Source organism: Lepidochelys olivacea (assembly GCF_965140295.1).
Source record: "Lepidochelys olivacea isolate rLepOli2 genome assembly, chromosome: 1".
Lineage (NCBI taxonomy): Eukaryota > Metazoa > Chordata > Testudines > Cheloniidae > Lepidochelys > Lepidochelys olivacea.
Genome location: NC_140411.1, coordinates 29,868,737 through 29,884,733, shown reverse-complemented (window position 1 = coordinate 29,884,733; position 15,997 = coordinate 29,868,737). Strand labels below are relative to the sequence as shown.

At 43.0% G+C, this 15,997-nt stretch overlaps 1 protein-coding gene across 2 annotated transcripts in view; it reads left to right on the top strand.

Annotated features, from left to right (window-relative positions):
• SESN3 (sestrin 3) overlaps positions 1-15,997 on the top strand; it is an 86,246-nt gene that overhangs the window by 55,389 nt on the left and 14,860 nt on the right. For both annotated transcript variants that reach the window (XM_084624186.1, XM_084624185.1), the window contains 3 exons: positions 2,719-2,866; positions 10,969-11,087; positions 13,246-13,436. In XM_084624186.1, coding sequence (XP_084480312.1) covers positions 2,719-2,866; positions 10,969-11,087; positions 13,246-13,436 — 458 coding nt within the window. The remainder of the gene's footprint in view (positions 1-2,718; positions 2,867-10,968; positions 11,088-13,245; positions 13,437-15,997) is intronic.

Genomic DNA, 15,997 nt, shown 5'->3' with positions numbered 1-15,997 from the left:
AGTAAGAGATTGAAAGGAGAGAGAATAACAGATTTAGGTTATGCATATCTGAATCCTTTTTTGTCACTACAAGATGTAGTTCTAATATGCGGTTCTTCCTTGTAATATTTTTATCTTTATATGTATAAGCAACTAGTTTGGGTTAATAAAACATTAAAATAGAATAGAATATTGATTTACTCTCCTAGGTTGGGCTCCTGTATTGCTGGTATCATAGACAATATGACTCGTTAGTAAGACAGCTGTCAGCAGCAGTAAAACCAGAAAAGTCAATTTTAATATTTAAAACTGTCTTCTGGAGTACATGTCAATGTTTATTCAGGGATAAGTGAATTTTTCTGAACCTTCAGAATGTTGCAACATACATTTATGGATACAGTTTCCTCTTTCGAACAATGTCTGCATTTCTCAATTACCCCTGCTGCAATAAAGTAGTCTGATAGCCTTGAATAGGGCTACCGGGTCCGTCCCTTTTCACTGCTTTTCCTTATAACGTTTTAGGTATGTCTACACTGCAGTGTAAGTGCAGGCTCAAGTCTAACCCCACACCTTCATCTACACACATCGCACAAACCCAGGGCTAAGACCTAGGGCTTCAGGGAACAAGCCTAAATCACATCGGGACTCAGGGTCCGAGCCCTATTGCTTTGTGGCCTCACTTAACTCTTGTTCTGGGTGTCTGCCAGAAGTATTCCACAATCCCATGGGCTAATTTCCTTAATCCTCTCTCTGCCAACAATCTTTAGTTGACTCAGTTGAAAATGGAAGCCAGCCTCCCCAGCATACAGCAGCAACTCAGTGAGTCTGCATTTACTCTTCCATTGTCTTCTAATCATGGAGCTGCAAACACACCATCAGAGAGCCTTCTGTGGTTGCAATGGAGGCCCAACAGAACAAGCCTTTTGCAAAACATGCAGCAAACCTGGAGGAGACGGAAGCCACACCTGAGCCCATCATAGATCCATTCAGGGTGAAACGGCTCACTTCTGGCTTCACAAAGATTGTGAACGGCATAGCAAGCCGCAGTAATGCGGACAGCACTGATGACACTGGCATCCAAACAGATCTGTAAAGATCTCCAATGGGATTTAACCTGCTAAAAGCAGGTTCTACCCACATTCTACAACCATTCTGCACCTGCTGAGTGTAACGAAACCTCCTTTTGCCAGGGCCTCTGAAATCAGGGTATGGTTTCATAAACCAAGGCAAAAGGGGTGTGTGTGTTGGGGGGGGGGGGTGAGACGCAGAGTGCCCCAGAATAACGGTGTGGACAATAACTGTTTAATACAGTGTCATTTAGGGAATAGTGTGCCATCCTGTCCATGAATATAGACTCTCAAGCTATGAAAAACTTTTCTTCATTAACTTTTCCAGTGCAGCCCCTTATGACATTCATGAAATCAGCCTCCATGGTCCATGAGGGCCTGCATAACAATGTAGTAGTACCCTTTGCAGTACTACCTTTGCAGTGTAGGTGCTCGTGCTCCTTGAGGAGGGCAAACTATGGGCACATGAGTCCATCAATGGCCCCAGCACAGTTTGGAAACCTCATTCTCTCAAAGCTAACAATTACCTCCGGAATACCTTTAATGCCTGCCACTTTGTGGCAAACCACGTGCCTGATTGCCTCAGAAAACTCACTTTACCCACAGTTAACTTTCTAACACCAAACTGGTTGACAACAAACCTGTAGCGGTCTGGGGTAGCCAGCTTCCAGACAGTTATGGCAACCTGCTTCTGGATAGGCAAGGGTGCCCTCGTGTGTCTCTTTACGCTGGTGAGTCAGAGCAAGCTGCTCACAAAGCTCCAAAATGTTGCTTTCTTCATGAAAAACTTCTGGACCCACTGCTTGACATCCCAGGTCTGCATGACTACATGATCCCACCAATCTCTGCTTGTGGGCATGCGCCGGATTATGTAGGGGGCATCAGTGACTCTGCTGATTGTACTGAGCAGCGTCTGCCGTGCCTGGATACTTCTCTGCCACCACCTCCTACTTGCTCCATCATGAAACCTGTTAGGTCCTTTTGGTAGATCAGAAAAAGCTGCTAAAACGTCCACCAGTGCCTCAGACAAGCTCCGCCTGTTTCTTGACACAGGAGTGAAAACGCAAGCAAGAAGTTTTTCAGAAGGCACATCCACCCTGCCCCTGGTAGCTGGGGGCCTACATCTCAAAATGTCTCTCTGGCTGGCTATGTTGGCAGGCTATTCAAACTTACTTTTAATGTGCAGCATGGGCAATAAAATTTTCTGACAGTGCATCACAGTCAAAGGGCTAGAGCAGCCATGTTTTGGGAGGGTACTAGGGATTCTGGGCGAATGATTTGGAATCTAGTTGGTTTGACTTGGATCAGCATGCTGCAGTGTGGACATCAGAACCACAGTTTTGAGCCTGGGTTACAAAATTCTTAACATACAATTAGAATTAGTGTAGATGCTCAAGCCCAGGGTTCTCTAACAAGGGTCAGCTGACTCGAGTCCCACTAACCCTGGGCTTACATTGCAGCATAGACATACCCTTTGTGAAAGACTTTCAAAGATGCATCACCTATAATGTACTCAAAGTATATGTACCATATGCTGTGTTTTCAAGGATAGAGATCACTTTTGAGAATATTTAATTTGAGCTTTTACTCCTAGACAGCTATGATGCCATTTACTTTTTAATTTGCCAAAATATCATGGTTGGTTTTTGGGTTTCTTTTTGGTTTTTTCCAGATTGCAGATTCTTTGAGTGAGCTGGAGGCCTTAATGGAAAGAATGAAGAGGCTGCAAGAAGAAAAGGAGGAAGAGGAGGCCTCACAGGAAGAAATGGCAACTCGCTTTGAAAAGGAGAAGAAAGAGAGTCTTCTAGTAGTTACTGGAGGTACTTCACCCTCTCTGCTCCCCTTCTTTCTCTGCTCCATTATAACTAAAATTCTACAGTGCAATCCAATTAGTGGACTTTAGCAGTTATACTGATCTGGATTTTCACAGGGTAGTAAGGCTGGCTCATGTGTCACTGCCTGTCTGATTCAGATTTCTTGTTCTCAAATATATTAATCCTCATTGTTACTAGAAATTAGTCTTCTTTTGTCAGTAAGAAACTTGCACACAACTTCAGGAGAAACTGCTTTTTCATAGTGATGCCTATCTTTAAATCCCGGTTCATTCCTTAATAGGATTTTTGAATAGCAGACTTCTGTCACATTTTCAAATAGTGTTTCTGGAAAGTCCCTTGCTAATAGTCTTAGAAGGAAAAAAATTCTGTTCAAGAAATAAGTATAAGACAGAGTGTGGCAGCACAGACTTCCCTACATTACTCCATCATTGAGCTTCAACCTTCTCCTGAAGGGACAATCTCAGGGAGAGGGGGAAAGGGGATGGATTGAAATTATCTATTTTTGAGGTGTTGTTTTGTTATCCTATAGCCCTTTCCTGTATTGTGATGAAGGTTTCATAAAACATTTTTAATTTATTTCTAAATTATCCTTCAAAATTCAGAATTGGGGAGTCTGCTTTGCTATGTTTCTCTTTTAAACTCCTGAGAATAATAGTTTCATCCATAGACAAGGAATAGCTGAAGTCTGTTTCACATTACTCATGGGAGAATTCTGCGCCTAAAAATTCTGCACCAAAAAATTCTGCACACAATTTTAAAATTCCACATATTTTATTTGTCAAAATAACACAATATAATCACATCAGTTTCAATTTTTTTGGTAATTTTATTTCAAAATACCTGTCAGTAAGTATGGCTGTAACAATATGGACAACAAAAAGGATTCAGGAAACGTTTTTTGACAAATAGATTCCTTACTAGGCATATTTAATACAGAGCTCTTTAAGTAATAATTCATTTAAACTACAGAACAGAACCATATTTTTTGGACCTCTCAGAAGCAATGCAGAGGCTTGGGGGAGTCAGGAGTAACGGAGGAGCTGAAGGAGAAGGAAGTAATTGCTGGGAAGGAGACTGGGTATGAACTTGAAGGGTTGTGTATGGGTGGGAAAAATATGGAACAGGTTTTTTGCAGGGGGCAGGGAAGGATTGTTAGGGAGTGTACCTGTGCAGACCCTAGCTGACCCCTAGTCTCTCCCATTCAATCAGGCACATCTGCTTCTGTGTCTCTGTGCCCCATGTGTCCTTGCACCCCTTGTTCACATGTGTCCCTCCACCCCCACTCAGACACCTGTCAAGGTTCCTTCCCCACTCTGAACTCTAGGGTACAGATGTGGGGACCTGCATGAAAACCTCCTAAGCTTATTTTTACCAGCTTAGGTTAAAATTTCCCCAAGGTACAAACTATTTTCCTTTTTCCCTTGGACTTTATTGCTGCCGCCACCAAGCGTCTAACAGATAAATAGATAGATAACTGGGAAGAGCCCGCTTGGAAACGTCTTCCCCCACAAAATCCTCCCCAAACCCTACACCCCCTTTCCTGGTGAAGACTTGATAAAAATCCTCACCAATTTGCATAGGTGAACACAGACCCAAACCCTTGGATCTTAAGAACAATGAAAAAGCAATCAGGTTCTTAGAAGAAGAATTTTAATAGAAGAAAAAGTAAAAGAATCACCTCTGTAAAATCAGGATGGTAAATACCTTACAGGGTAATTAGATTCAAAACACAGACAATCCCTCTAGGCAAAACCTTAAGTTACAAAATGACACAAAAACAGGAATATCCATTCCATTCAGCACAGTTTATTTTCTCAGCCATTTAAACAAACAGAATCTAACGCATATCCAGCTAGATTACTTACTAAGTTCTAAGACTCCATTCCTTTCTGTTCCCGGCAAATGCATCTCTCTCTCTCTCTCACACACACACACACCCTTTGTTTCTCTTCTCTCCCCCCCCCCCCAGCTTTGAAAGTATCTTGTCTCCTCGTTGGTCATTTTGGTCAGGTGCCAGCAAAATTATCCTAGCTTTTTAACCCTTTACAGGTGAAGGATTTTTCCTCTGGCCAGGAGGGATTTTAAAGGTGTTTACCCTTCCCTTTATATTTATGACAACACCCCATCCCCATATGTCCGTGCACCCTCTGTTCCCATGTGTCTCCATGCCCCCACTCAGCCATCCCCTTTCCCCCTGTAGCCCTGCACCTCTTCCACTATGCCCATGTGGCCCTGCACCTCCCTCCACTCTGTGGCCCTGCACCTCCATTCCCATTCAGCCCCTGCCCCAGTCTGTCCTCTCCCACTAGCCCTTATGAGCCCCTGTCTGAAATCCTCCCTGCAGCCGCATGCTGGCTGTCTCTCTGTATCCTCTGACTCTTGACCTGGCCCAACAGGCACTGTGGAAAAAGGCAGGCTCTTTCTCTTCCCTAGCTGGTTGGGGCTTGCCTGGAGCAGCTGCTGTGTTCTAGCACCACAGTACCCTCTAGTGGGCAAAAGATGGAATTGCATCAATTTTTCAGCAGAAGCTAATTTCTGCGAAAAAATTAAAAATATTCATGGCACATGGAATATGTGTGTGCACAGTGGTACAGAATTCCCCCAGGAGTATAACATGTGTGACATTATCCAGCATACAATCTGGACTGTTGAACAGCTGTGTCCCCTCAATTCTCCAACCTGGGGTGCCTTTTACACTGCTTCACTGTGAGAGCAACCAGTCCTGGACTGCTAACAACACAACCTCCAGCATGTAGATTACTCCCAGCTGTATTGTGAATGCTGTAGCCAGCCACTCCTGAATTATATTGCAGAGCAACACCAGCAAATTCCCAGTCGTAGACTTGTCCCCAGAAATGTGCTGCTTGTATTGCCCAGCCCTCTCTTGCACAATACAAGCTAGGACCCCTCTCCCCAGTCCAATGCGTCTTTCCTTGTACTTCAGGTGTTCTGAATGCCGTGGGCAGAGAGAAAGGGAGGAGTCACTTGGTGTTTGTTTCCCACTCTCATACATTTTCCTCCTGTTTGAGAATGATCTCCAGCTGAGGTTCAAGAGACAGAAAGTCTGTGGGTAGGAACCACCAGCTGTTCCTTTTCCAAGGTGTAAATTTCTTGCTCGCACCCTCTTTTCCTGCCAGAGAATGGCTGCTTTAACCAGGTGATAGTCCATTTGATTTTGTTCACACCTGGCTGAGGCATCAGTTTGCCTTTTGTCTCTAAGGAACTGGTTTGTGCCTGCTTTTCTGAACTTTGGAACATGCCTCAGTAATGTCATACAGTAGAATTTTATAACTTTATTACAATGTTGCCATATAATTTACTTGGACAATTATCAGCAAATTGAGTTTTCAAATGATACCTGTGATGGGTTGGATCACGGAAACCCCCTGTGAACTGCCACCTGATGTTCTGAGACTACCTCTGAACACGTTTTCCCTGCCAGCTTGTGACTTCAGTACCCTGTCTTGTTGAGCCAGACACACTAGCCTGCTGCAAACACAGACCCAGGTCTGAACCACGTCCCCCAGAAGCTGCAGGTTTAACTGAAAACCACTTAAGAAGTGCTCCCAATGGGATCCAAACCCCCAAATAAATCCGTTTTACTCTGTATAAAGTTTATACACAGTAAACTCATAAATTTTTGTCCTCTATAACACTGATGGAGAGAGATGCACAGCTGCTTGCTCCCCCGGGTATTAATTACGTGCTCTGGGTTAATTTAATAAGCAAAAAGTGATTTTATTAAGTATAAAAAGTAGGATTTAAGTAGTTCGAAGTAATAACAGACAGAACAAAGTAAATTTACCAAGCAAAATAAAACAAAAACACGCAAGTCTAAACTAAATGCAGGTAAATCTTACCCTCAGAGATGTTCCAATAAGCTTCATTTACAGACTAGACTCTTTCCTAGTCTGGGTCCAGCAATCACTCACATCCCCGTATGTTAGGGGGCTTATTCCTTCACTCACTTCTTTCCCTGGTCCTTCTCGGATGAACAGAGAGCAACAATACCCGAAGTCCAAAGGTGCAAACAATTCGATGTTTATTGCGGTGAACTTCCAGCAAGCATGATTCCAGTTTCCTTCCTTAGTGTCCCCCTTCCCAGCTCTGACACCACAGAGCCTTACACCTGTGTCCTTGTTCCCATTTCCCCCCTTAGCCAAACATGATTCCAATTTCCCCACCCCCATTCCCTGTTCTCATTTCCCCTCCCCACACCCACCCACTCACTTCCTGATTGAGTGCAGACTATATAGTAAAACTTGAGTTCTGCTTAGCTATACCTTAACCATCATTTTCCTGAAATTTAACTAACCAATCCTAACATATTGTAACATGATTATGTAACCAATTATATGCCACCATCTTAATTAGTTTACACCCAGCAAAATTAATTATACAGCAGACAGAAACAATCACAGAACCAGACAGAGATTATACAGACAAACAATAGCAAAGTGGGAACTATAATGACAAAACAATACAGAAGTGAGGATTTTACATCCCAGCTATTGATAAGTGAGTTCTTGCCAGACAGGATGCTTTCAAACTAAGTTTCCTTTTACGTCTTCTAGGCACTTCCCTTTCTCTGGAGGTGACAGGCATTATCAGGACAGGAGTTTATTCCTAGCAGCCCAGTAGCACCTTCTTTCAATATGACTAGTTTGGAATGTGAAGATGTGACCAGTCACTTCCCACCTTATGGCTGCCTCTGTTGCTTAGCCAAAGGCCTTATAAGAACAGGGCCTCAGACTGTCACAGTAAGAGAAGGACCTTACACTGGCAGACAGTGATTTTGATTCTTTCTTTTATACCTCTAACTAGCCAAGTGATAAGAATACACCTAAATTCTTAAAGTACAGGCCTTTGCAGACAGGTCTGAATGTCTATATCCTAACACCGTAGTTTCTGTAAAAGGGGTGAACATAACGGTACAGACCGTCACAGTGTGGTACGGTAGATGCTCACTATAACATCCTTCACAATTACAAACCTTGGGCTAAAGCGAACCTGGTCTCTGGATCCCTCCACCACAGCCCCAGCAGGGCTCTTCCACTATAACAAACCGCTGTCTATAACGAACAAATGGCTTGGATCCCTAGAGGTTCATTATGGCAAGGGTGTACTGTATTGGTATTTCTTGGGAACTGTAGTAAGAGAAGACTGCTAGAGATGCTATGCTTCTTAGGTTAACTTTTTCTTTTTTCAAAGGGTACTTCATAGGTACTGATCTGTGAGACTCCCATAGTTTTCTAAAACACTCTAATGCTAGAGTTTAAATCTTATAGTTGCAGGAAGCAGCAAATGGGAAAATACAAGCTGTAAACCAATGAGAATTAAATCTAACTTGAAATAATCTTCAGGGGTGATAACCTATGGCAGGTGCCATGCAAGTTTCTTCCTACACAGTTATGTCTTGATTAGTTAATGAGCCAGAGAGAAGATAAAGCATCCCTGTGATTCTTAAATGAACTTTTTTTTGTTTTGTTTTTGTTTTAAGTGTGAACAGTGGATATCTGGCAATTTTTCTGTCAGTTCATGTGGAAGTGAGCCAAGATTTAATATCAGGGTCAAATGCAGTCAGCTATGTGGTAATCAACTCCTGTAAAGGTAGTTACACAATCAAGCCACCTGTTTGTTCGGTGGAGATAAATTGATTCCTGCTAGAGAACCTGTCCTCATTTAGTAACACATTGTTGGAGCTCTTCAGAGATGCATAGTTACTGTAACTCTTGGCATAAGTTCAGCCTGGATCTTGATGAACTGTAGAGTTCACTGCTTTCATATAATTTTGAATTGGTATCTACAAGCCTGGTCTTGTATGATTTAGTTCTTCTTCGAATGATGGTCCCTATATGTATTCCAAACACGGGTGTGCATGTACGCCATGTGCTGGAGCTGGAAGGTTTTGCAGCAATGTTCATTGGCCCTCACGGGCAATTGTACGTAGCCTCGTGGTGCAGGCAAAGTTATGAGGCTGTGCGGGATGATGCCCCTTTCAGTTCCCTCTTACTGCCACATGGTCGGAATCCTTGTTCCTCTGTGCTCATCACTTGTCTGTGAGAACACTTGTCCATGTACATATTTAGTGTTTCTTTTTTCTTTACTATATTTGGTTAGTGTTAGTTTAGTTAATTGCCCCTTGCCCCTCATTAAGTTTGTATGACTGCTTACCACAGCTCACAAGTGTTTTGTTATATGGCATGTGCTCTCTTAACACTTTGCTAGTTTGTATATAGTAAGAAAAACATGAACAAATACTCACCAACAACCACATACCACACAACAGAACCACTAAGCCAGGAACCTATCCTTGCAACAAAGCCCGTTGCCAACTGTGCCCACATATCTATTCAGGGGACACCATCACAGGGCCTAATAACATCAGCCACGCTATCAGAGGCTCGTTCACCTGCACATCCACCAATGTGATATATGCCATCATGTGCCAGCAATGCTCCTCTGCCATGTACATTGGTCAAACTGGACAATCTCTACGTAAAAGAATAAATGGACACAAATCAGATGTCAAGAATTATAACATTCATAAACCAGTCGGAGAACACTTCAATCTCTCTGGTCACGCAATCACAGACATGAAGGTCGCTATCTTACAACAAAAAAACTTCAAATCCAGACTCTAGCGAGAAACTGCTGAATTGGAATTCATTTGCAAATTGGATACTATTAATTTAGGCTTAAATAGAGACTGGGAGTGGCTAAGTCATTATGCAAGGTAGCCTATTTCCCCTTGTTTTTTTCTACCCCCCCCCCCCCCCGACGTTCTGGTTAAACTTGGTTTTATGCTGGAAATGACCCACCTTGATTATCATGCACATTGTAGGGAGAGTGGTCGCTTTGGATGAGCGATTACCAGCAGGAGAGTGAGTTTGTGTGTGTGGTTTTTGGAGGGGGGTGGGGGGGTGAGAGAACCTGGATTTGTGCTGGAAATGGCCCACCTTGATTATCATACACATTTTAAAGAGAGTGGTCACTTTGGACGGGCTATTACCAGCAGGAGAGTAAGTTTGTGGGGGGGGGGGGGGTGGAGGGTGAGAAAACCTGGATTTGTGCTGGAAATGGCCCAACTTGATGATCACTTTAGATAAGCTATTACCAGCAGGAGAGTGGGGTGGGAGGAGGTATTGTTTCATGGTCTCTGTGTATATAATGTCTTCTGCCGTTTCCACAGTATGCATCCGATGAAGTGAGCTGTAGCTCACGAAAGCTCATGCTCAAATAAATTGGTTAGTCTCTAAGGTGCCACAACTACTCCTTTTCTTTTTATGAACTACAGTTGTGTGTTGTAACTTAAGGTTTTTTGTTATAAGCAGTACTGTAAGACACTCCTTTCAGTCTTATATAGCCTGCTGTAAATTCAAAACTGAACTTGCCTTTTCTCCCAAGTCCTGTGCTATCTCCATTCCCCGTTAATTGAGTGACACCTTAATTCTTCCTAACACTCTAGGCAGCATTAGGGTCATCTTCGATATCTATCCCCTCAACCAAGCTATGATTAAGGTCCTAACCTTTCTTTCTTCGTCTCCAAAATTGAACTTTTCCTCCCTATTCTAACAAATAAATTACTGATCCACTCCCAGGTCATCTCAAACCTTTACTATTGCAGTCTTCCTCTCTTCCTCTTCTCTGGATTTCTTGTTACTAACCTCACTCCCTCATACCACCCTGCAATCTGTTTAAAAACATCTTGCCCATTGTTTCAATGAAGGGTTTTAGAAAATCTCTGAAAAAGGGAGAAGTGTAAAAATAAATTTAAATATTTACTTGCAAAATTAAGAATAAAAAATTGAAACACTGGTGCGAAGTAAATCAAGCAAATTACTATGAATTATATTGACAAATGTACACAAGCGTAATATCATAAACTGAACGGAAATTGATTGAAATTCTCCTAATACTCTTCCTACACCAACATGTTATCCTCTTCTTTGTACACAGAATTAGTTGCAAACTTTAAATATTGTGTTCAGCACGCCTTGTAGTCTTTGTTGAGGGAGAGGATCAGAAGGCTACAACGGCCTCCATACTTATCTGTCTTAAACACAGCATTTTGCTGTCCTTCTCAGCATTTGATGATGAAATGGTTTCCACGTCGGATGTCTCCCGCTATATCGAAGATCCTGGTTTTGGGTACAAAGACTTTGCCAGGCGGGGAGAAGAACATCTGCCAACATTCCGAGCTCAGGTACTTAAATGCACTTATTTTTTAAAATAAATTAACCCCAACATTTTAAGGGCAGGTCTGCATGACCACTTGCTGTGCAGAAAGCTGGGGCACAAATCTATAGCACACCAGCATACCTTGCTCTAGCTCTCTGTATGGACTGTGCTGCTGCACGCTAAAAGTTCCCTGGTGCCCTTTGGTGTACTGTAGATTTATGCCCCAGCTTGCTTTGCAGCAAGTGTTCATGCAGACATGCCCTAAGTCTCTCTTTACTGGAAAAATAAGATGTAGTAGAAGAAGGACATCCATGTTAAATGTCCAGGTCCAAGTAGAGGATCAAGAGCTGGTCTACACTGAAAAGTTAGATTGCCATTGCTAAATCCCTCGGGGGGAGTGAAAAAGCCACAGTCTTGAGACACATAGTTAAACCAGCCTAAGCCCTGGTGTAGACAGTGCTAGATCAATGGAAGAATTCTTTCAACCTAGCTACCACCTTGCAGGGGGGTGGATTACCTACAGCAATGGGAGAACCCATCCAGTCGCTGTAGTGTGTGTTTCTACTGAAGTGCAGTGCTGCAGCTGTTAAGTGTGTTAAGTGTAGACATAGCCCAGGTAGATAACTGCTCATTATGGTATATTTTTATATTTGTAGCATTTTGTTCAGTCAACTGTTAAATATCTCAAATGAAGCGTCTTCCATCGCTTCAGTTGGGTGACTAGCCCACCCTCTATTAATTGTAAACCTCAGGCCAGGGTATTAGGTCTTCTGTTGTGTTAGCAGAACAAGTGTATGTAACGGACATCTTTTTGTTATGTCCATGCAGTGCCTAGCACTGTGGGGCCCTAATCCACGAATAGGACTCCTATGCACTATTGCAATACAAATTTTTAAAAAAAACATAGGGACAGCTCTAGGTGTTTAGAATAGATCACTGACTAAAGTCAGTTTGATCTCCTGGGAATCTAATATTAATAAACTGCAAGTTATGGGAAAATCTTGAACCATGTCAGAGCCAAACAAACCAAAATAGGTGTAGACAAACCAAAATAGGTGTAAAAAAATTCCTTGGTAAAGCAAAGGAGTCACGATTCCTGTCAGCAGACATACTTAGGGCTAGTCTACACTTGCAAGTTAATTTGGATTAAAGTAGGGTGTGAATTTAAAGCACAGTAGCTATTCTTGAATAACTCCCTGTGTTGACAAGCCCTTAGATTTACAACAGTCTATGCTGATCAGGATGAATTCATGCTGCAATAAACCATGTTTTGGAAGGTGACGCAAACACCACCTTGGGGGTGTATTGTGGACAAGGATAAGGCAAAGTTTGTGTCTGAGATCAAAGATACTGCTGACCTTTCTATGAACTTTTAGAAGGCTCCTCTGAGAGAAGGCTGACAATTGTCATTGACTTGAGACAATGTTAGACATGTACAGCACTGCTTCAGAAGAGCTTTATGGAAGGTTGCACTGAAACTGAAATGTCTCTGCGTTCAGGCAAGGATTTTCAGTTACTGACTTCCAACTTCAAAAGTTTCACCTTCTCCAGAATAGCTAACTTGTTTAACTGTTTCCTAGCTGAGTGGTGGTAGAATGTGAGACCTTTTACCCAAATCATATCTTCTATTGTAACAATTTTATTACAGAAGCATCCAGAGGCCCCCAGTGATGGAGCAAGACCTCATTGCGCTAGCCACTTTATGAACGTAGGATAAGCTAATCCCTGCCCAAAGAGGTTATGTTTGAAGTCGTAGCCTGTGAAGGTGTTGCTGCGCAGGCACAGCTGGCAGCGTTTCTCAAACTGCTAACTCTTTTCCTCCGTCCTTGGTGCAAGAGTGAAGTCATGTCTCTAAGGAACAGCACATCCCCGTGCTTCCACTCTGGCTCATAGCTTTCCAAAGCAGCAGTCTCTGAATAATATCAGTGTGAATATTTTCCAGTCTGAACCAAATCTGCAGGACCTAAGGACTAAAGCAGAACTGACCGGGGAAAACTTATTGATTAAAATACCCCCTTTGGAGGTGGGGACGGACGGACGCGCAGGGGAATTAATAAAGCAGAATGAGAGACAAAACAGAGAACAAGATCTTCAACTGGGGAAGAAACCAGAGGGAGGATCAGGTGGGAAGGCACTATTTGCATATTTATGCATCGCTGGTGTATTTCTTTGTGCTCTTACAGGACTATACCTGGGAAAATCATGGCTTCTCCCTTGTGAACAGGCTCTATTCTGATATTGGGCATCTCCTGGATGAGAAGTTTCGGATGGTCTACAATCTAACCTACAACACTATGGCTACACACGAAGATGTTGACACAACCATGTTGAGAAGAGCTTTATTTAACTATGTTCACTGTATGTTTGGAATCAGGTATGTAACAAATTGACCTGTCTAATAAGTGTATTTGGAAGCATGTAAGCAAAATATATTTACTTGGGGACAGGAACACATTAGATTTTGATCACACTAAAGCAGTGTTTAAAAATTGGTGTATGTGGCTTTTAAATTTTTCTGCAGTGAAATTGGTACAAATACTGGTAGTAGTACAACTTAATTTCTCTATTTAAAAAAATGAGTTGGTATTACAGAATCAAATTAGGATTGATATTTTTACAGAAATAGGTCTTCTCTGAACTCATGGACAACCTTGTCAGTTCAGGGAAAAAAGGAAATGCCACACTATTTAAAAGGCTCTTAGGAACTGAGTAACTTTTATTCTTCTTTGAGTAGTGTCTCTATGGGTTCTCCAGGACAGGAGGTGCAAACACACATTTGCTGTTGATCAGTGATTTGTCAGCAGTGTCCATGGATCCATGCCTGCACCCCAGACACTTCCATGCTCTGGTATGGGGGTATATAGCTCGGAGGCAGACCCACTGCCACTCCAGTTCCTTCTCAACCACCTATGGCTTGAGGTGGAACATTGCTGTGTCTGTTAGCTAGCTATGCAGTTTGCTACCTCTCTCACAATAATCCTTTCTTTTCTCCGTATATTCTTTCTTTTTGTTTTTTTAGCACTGTTTGTGCTTTTTTGTGGGGGGAGGGAGTGTAACCCCCTTCTCTTATTTTGCCTCCCCCACTATCTTGTGCTTATGATTTCAAGGCCATTCAGGACCTTTCCGTGGCAGAAACCCTGCATATTCCATTATAGGAGACACCAGAATACCAACATTCCCTGTTGGACATTCTTCATACATCTGCTGCAGGCAAAATTACCTTGCCCACCTTGTTCAGCTGACGTCTGTGTGGCAAACTCCAATTACTATACCACCTTGTGATGATGGGCTGACAGAAAATGCTACTTCCCAGCCAAAGGTTCAGAATAATTTTTTTCACATCCCATTCTGAACCCCACTCCCTGGTTCATAGAGGCAGTTATTAAATGGAACAGATAACAGGTTCTGCCCAACACCATCCAACAAAGAGCTCAAAAGACTGGACCTTCTGGGATACAAGAGCTACTCTGCTTCACTGCCGTTCAGAGTAGCTAATTACCAAGCCCTGATAGCAGAAGACAATTTTACAAACTATTGCAAGTTTTCATCTTTTATTGAACTCCTGCCACATGATCAGAGGGAACAATTTCAAGCCCTCCTAACAGAAGGCCAGACAATCAGCAAGAAATCTTTCCCGGCCTGACTCAATGCCGCTGATATAGCTGCAACATTCCATGGCTACAGAAGTTTCTTGGCTGCAATCCTCTGGTCTGCCTCCGGAGGTAGAAAACACAGTTAAGGTCCTTCTTTTGAAGGACCCAAGTCGTTGAGTGAAGCCAGGGTCTCTTTGTTCTCTTAAAGATTCTTGGGCGACATTATGATCTCTGGGCATGTGTACGCTTGTGGCAAAGAGAGAAAGTACGGTAAATTGCAGATGGCTCAACGGTCTTACCCAGAATGGCCGAGCCCCCGAGAAAGAAGCCAGGATAATGAAGAAAAAGGGCTGTCCTTACAATAGCCTTCCAGTCAGCAACATTCTTAAAAGAACTGGTTTTCGAACCTTTGGTCCAGGGTTACAAACTCTGTCCTGCTCCTCATCCTACACTGCGTGTATTTCCCCCCTTACCACTCCCCCCATTGGGATTGTCTTCCATTTCCTACCTTCCTGGGAGCTCATCACCTCAGACAGGTGAATTCTGAAGATAGTTTCTACAGGTTACTCCATCCAGTGTGCTCCTCCCCACCCACCCCCAACTTCTTCCTCCCTCCCTCTTCAGGGACCCCTCTCATGAGAATCATTTGAGATAGAAAATATAATTCCTAACCCTGGGGTCAATCAAACCTGTTCCACCAAAATTTATTGGAAAAGGGTTCTTCTGCAGCCCGGTGTCTCCCACAATTCTGGACATCAAGCCGATTTCTGTCTCTGAAGATAAGCATTTTGGCATTGTACAGTCTGCTCCTACTTGCTGCCAGATTTTCTAACTCTGCAGGAGAAGGTAGACAATGGTGGTTTCTTTTGCTCTCACCTCTTTTCCTTCTATTTTAATTTTTTCTGCCCTGTTTTTGGGCAGTGGGGAGCAGTGTTCTCCCTCCTCAGCATTCTTTCTCCTCCCTGGATCAGTTAACTTTTTGGGGGCTTAACTCTCTCTGAGCCTCTGCTGTAGTGTCTCTCTGCTGGCTCCTTTGTCCTTTACAGGCATGGGAGAGCAACCAAAAAAGCACCAGGTTAAATCCAAGCAGTGCTCTATTTGTGAGGCAGCCTTCACAGGCTTAGAACATGGTGAGATATGCCCAGCCTTCCATCCCTAACTGCATTAGGTCCGAAGGCTGCAAGTCAGACAAGCAGGTATAGTTCCCTGCCCTCCAAGGCAGCCACAGCTTCAAAAAGGAAAATTTGGACCAGAAACCCTGCAGTAGAGCAGAGAGGTTCGGGACCATTCAACTAGGGAGGTAAGTCCTGGAGGACCCCTGCAGAACAAAGAGGGGAGGCTT